Genomic DNA, 4,647 nt, shown 5'->3' with positions numbered 1-4,647 from the left:
AAATTTTAGAATTTTTTTATATATATTTTATATATATATTATATATTTTTTGAGTTTGAAAGACTTTTTTATTTTTTCATAAAGTTTTATTTAAAAAATATATAATCTTTATATTTTTTATTTAAAATATGAAAAAAATATTAATTTAATTTTTTTAATAGCTTTAAAGAGAAAAAAACTGAATATTTAAAGCTAAGAAATAAATTTACCAAAAATTTTAAATAAAATAAATATAAATATTTAATATCTCAAAATTAAAGAATATGTTAACTTTCAAAAGAGTAGAATAACAATTCAGATATTGAAATTATTTATAAAAGTGAGATAAAATAAAAAAGCAGATGGGATAATCTTGTAAAAGGGCAGAGGATTTGTGTCTACCGGATGGAGGAGGCGCCAGATCTTTTAGTTTCAACTATGAATTTTCATAAAAAGAAGGCATAATGGAGCTTTCCGTCCTTTTTTTTGCGTTAGTTTCGAGGATGCGGTTCATTTGTTTCTTAAACACTAGATTATGTCATTGGTATTTGGTGCTAATGGTGCAGCAGGGCACTCTATGGCAATTGATCGTCGTTATCTGACGTCCACTTTGGACAATTCCCACCACAAAAATCTAAAGCACAATTTCCTCGCTTCTTTATCTACATATAATATACATACCCAGTTGACTCAAAAGAGGAGAAAGAAAAGACATGGGTGTTGTAATCATTGACGGATCGACGGTGAGAGCCTTCGTGACTGACGACCAACAGTTCACGAAGAGCGTGGATGAGCGTTTCGCAGCTCTTGACCTCAACAACGACGGTGTCCTCTCCAGGTCCGAGCTTCGCAAGGCCTTCGAGTCTCTGCGTCTCCTGGAGTCCCACTTCGGTGTCGACGTCGCCACTCCCCCCGACGAGCTCACTCAGCTTTACAACTCCATTTTCGAGAGGTTTGATTGCGATGGCAGCGGCACCGTTGACCTCCAGGAGTTCAGATCTGAGATGAAGAAGATTCTGCTTGCTATTGCTGATGGATTGGGATCTTGCCCTATCCAGATGGTTCTTGAGGATGATGACCAAAGTTTTCTGAAGAAAGCTGCTGATCTTGAGGCTGCTAAGCTCGATCCAAACCATGCTCAAGCCTCCTGAATGATGCTCCCAGGTTGCTGAACTTGAATTTATGCTTTTGTATTTTCTTATCTTTTGCAGCTACTTTAGCTTGTTGGTATTTGGATCCATCCAAGTATATATGAATAAAAGGGTTAACGCTACGTTTAGCCCTCGAGCTTTAGGCGAATGTGAAATGCGTACTTAAACTTGAATTTCATGATACATTTCATCCAACCCTTAATTCGGTTAAAAGTATGAACTTATATGGGTAGCGTAAGGTTGAGTTGTTGAGATTCTGAAGGTATAAGTGTGAGTCCCACTACCATGTGTTTGGTTTTTCTTCCATATTTTCTTTGGATTTAAGTACTACTTTGATTTTCAGTCTATAAACTCTATACATACACTTTAAACTAAATTGATTCAAATGCCTATTTTCCAAATGTATATGAATGAAAATTGTACTTGTAAACCCCTTCAAAATATATACATGTTTGCTGGGTTTTTGGGAAGAAATTAAAAAATATATTCATTTAATCCCAGAAGTAGGGAAGAGAGAAATGAAACATATAAACAGTAAAGAAGAATGAAGGTGTACACAATGTGACAAAAACTTGCATTCACTTTTCTCTCTGATTGAATTTGGTATTAGATTCTGTGTATTTTTCCTTTGTTTTTGGTTGGAAGCATTTGTCTTCTTATGTTGTATTGATGAGTGATTGAGAATGATTAATTGGAGCGGATTCTGGTGATGTGTACCAGGATCTTCATTGCTATTGTTTTTTGGGCTCTTAGGAGTCTGTCTATATCTCATCCTTTTAATTAGCTTCAAAATTTATCCCTCAATTATTTTAATGAAATATAACTGTCTGCATGATAATATATATGCTTCATCTTTTTTCTTTTTTGAACTTTTATCAACATTTTATATATTTTTTTAATTTTAAATATTTTATAATTTTTAATTATTTATTAATGTGATATATATAAGGTAAAGAGTGTCATTTCAGCTATGAGGGTATGTCGACTACGGTATAGATTGCTACACCACCATCATTAATCAACCTTTTTTGAAATATTAAGGGTCAAATTTAGTTTAAAAATACAAAAATTAAATTAATAAAATATATAAACATTTAGGGTTAAATTTAATATTATCAAACGAAATATTGATTATTCAACGCGAACATGTAAGTTAGTTACTATGGAGCAATTGAACAAATAACCATTTTTAATATTTTTTAAAATTTGGCTTATATGTCAAAAAAATATTTGAATATTAAAAAATTAATTAAATTTTTGTATTAAATTCGCATTCAATTGAGTCATTGTTGTTAATTAAAATAATCAATTAAGTCTTTTGTTGATAGAATCCATAGTTGATCACGATGATCATTTAAAAAAAAACAACGTACAAATATATGATAACATGTGACAATTTATGCTTTAATTTAATATTTTTTATTAAGAATTATAAAAATTAAAATATTTAACAAATATTAAGATTGAAATAAACTTATAAAAATTATAAAAACAATATAAAATAATATAAATTTTATAAAAATATAAAAAATCTAATAAATTCTAACAAAGTATAAAAATTATGAAAGTAATAAAACACAATTAGAATTTTAGAAAAATGTATAAAAATTCTTAAAAAGTTATAAAATTTCATAAAAATATAAAAATCATAAGTATTATTAAATATTAAAAATATATTGAAATTTATGTAAACTTATAAAAGTTATAAAATAATAATAAATAATAAAAACTTATGAATATTACAAAAATATAAAATATTATAAAATATTTATAAAGTTAATAAAATATATCTAAAATATTTAAAATTTTATAAAAACTTATAAAAATCATAAAAATTAGATATAATATCAAAATTCTAATAAATTATAAAGATTATAAAAATAAAAAAAGTCATTTAAACTCCTAAAATCTTAATGAACACATGACATCACACTAACCATTGAATAATGGGAATATTCATAAGATCGTTAGGGTAATTTTCATGTTGAATAAAATTTTCTCAATATTCCAAAAATAAAATGATGATCGAGGGACCCTCTCCTTTTATTGATAAATTATTAATTTTGTAATAGCCAGATTTTGGAGCTAGTAGGAACAGTGGTTTTGAGACCAAGAATCCGACGTAGAAAAATTAATTTTATTATATTTCTATGATCTATAGTTTTATGGAACTATTCTGTGAAAGTCTCGTTCGAAAATTTTGACGTTTGGGCACTCAATTTAGTCAAAAGGACTAAATTGTAAAAAGTGAAAAAGTTGAATTCTACTTGTTAAAGGTATCCAATTGCTATGAGATTTTAAATTAGAGGTCATTAGCTAGTAATTAGTCCATTGGATAAGTTAGTGGACAAAAATGGACATGAATAGGTAAAATTTCAAAGTTATGCATTAAAGGCATTTTGGTCATTTGGTAAATAAAAGAATAAAAAGGGAAAATAAAGTCAAAATTTGTGTCCATCTTCTTCACCTTGGCCGATTTTTTCAAGGAGACCATAGCGAGGGTTTCTTCAACTTTCAAGCTTGATTGTAAGTACATCCTAACCCCGTTTTTAATGCTCTTTACATTTTTGAAGTCCTCGTAACTTGATTTACCTATTTCTACCATTATTTTGAAGTAGGGTTCATGTTTAAAGATTTACCCATGTGTGACATGCATGTATTTTGATGTTTGATGGAAGATATTGTATGTTTAAGGTGTGATAAATAACAAGGTTATTGACGAATAGTCCAATTCCTACTATTTTGTACTGATGTATGTTTGTGTGTAAATAATGCAATGTTATATTATGTATTTAATGCTTAATATTGCATAAATTGTACGATTGTTTCTATGGAAATATTCAACGAAGTTTTGACGATGAGAAAATCCTGGTTGAACCTTAGGAATAGTTTAGGATACAAGTGACAAGTCACTAGGAAACCAGGAGTTATGTGAATTATATGAATTTGGGTGCTAGTCATGTACGTCCTTCTGGTGGTTGGGTAGTCCGGCATGTGTTTCGGATACCTGACAGCTTGTGTGAGCAGCCTGTGTCGCTACGACTTGACTAACAACTTGTGTGAGTAGGCCCGTGATTAGCTCGTGCGCGAGCCCTATGTATTATGAGATATGAGATAGCATTGGCTACATATGTGGCACTAATGTGCAAGACTTTCCGTGTATCCGATAATATTCCAAGTGTTCAACGGGTAATCCGAAGAGTATGTCAAAGATGACAAAGTGTGCAACTATGTTATGAGTTGGTACAGGTATGTATGTAAAACTCATGAGTATGGACTTTAGTATGAGATGAATTCTTGGTAAGAATGCTAATGAGTAAGCTAAGCCTGTAATATCCTGAATTAGGGCTTAATCGAAATAGTGGTTTCGTGACCACAAATCAGAGATAGAAATAATTATTTTACAATAATTTTGATGTGTATGATATGATTGCATGATTGTGTGAAAATTTCGTGATGAAATTTTATGCCTAAAGTGCTTAAATTGAAAATAGGGACTAAATCGAATAAGTTGCAA

General features: G+C 29.8%; 1 protein-coding gene across 1 annotated transcript; it reads left to right on the top strand.

Annotated features, from left to right (window-relative positions):
- The first annotated feature begins 289 nt into the window (after positions 1-289).
- LOC107948614 (uncharacterized) lies at positions 290-1,278 on the top strand. The gene has a single exon (XM_016883230.2). It carries the CDS (start codon positions 693-695, stop codon positions 1,128-1,130), a length of 438 nt encoding a protein of 145 aa, XP_016738719.1. The 5' UTR covers positions 290-692; the 3' UTR covers positions 1,131-1,278.
- The last annotated feature ends 3,369 nt before the right edge of the window (positions 1,279-4,647 follow it).

This window comes from Gossypium hirsutum, chromosome A04 (genome assembly GCF_007990345.1).
Source record: "Gossypium hirsutum isolate 1008001.06 chromosome A04, Gossypium_hirsutum_v2.1, whole genome shotgun sequence".
Lineage (NCBI taxonomy): Eukaryota > Viridiplantae > Streptophyta > Magnoliopsida > Malvales > Malvaceae > Gossypium > Gossypium hirsutum.
Note: the sequence above shows the minus strand (reverse complement) of the source record. Positions and strands in the feature narration are given on the sequence as shown.

Bases quoted from the DNA above. Each gene is read 5' to 3' on its own strand.
- LOC107948614 (XM_016883230.2), top strand. From the start codon at position 693: ATGGGTGTTGTAATCATTGACGGATCGACGGTGAGAGCCTTCGTGACT.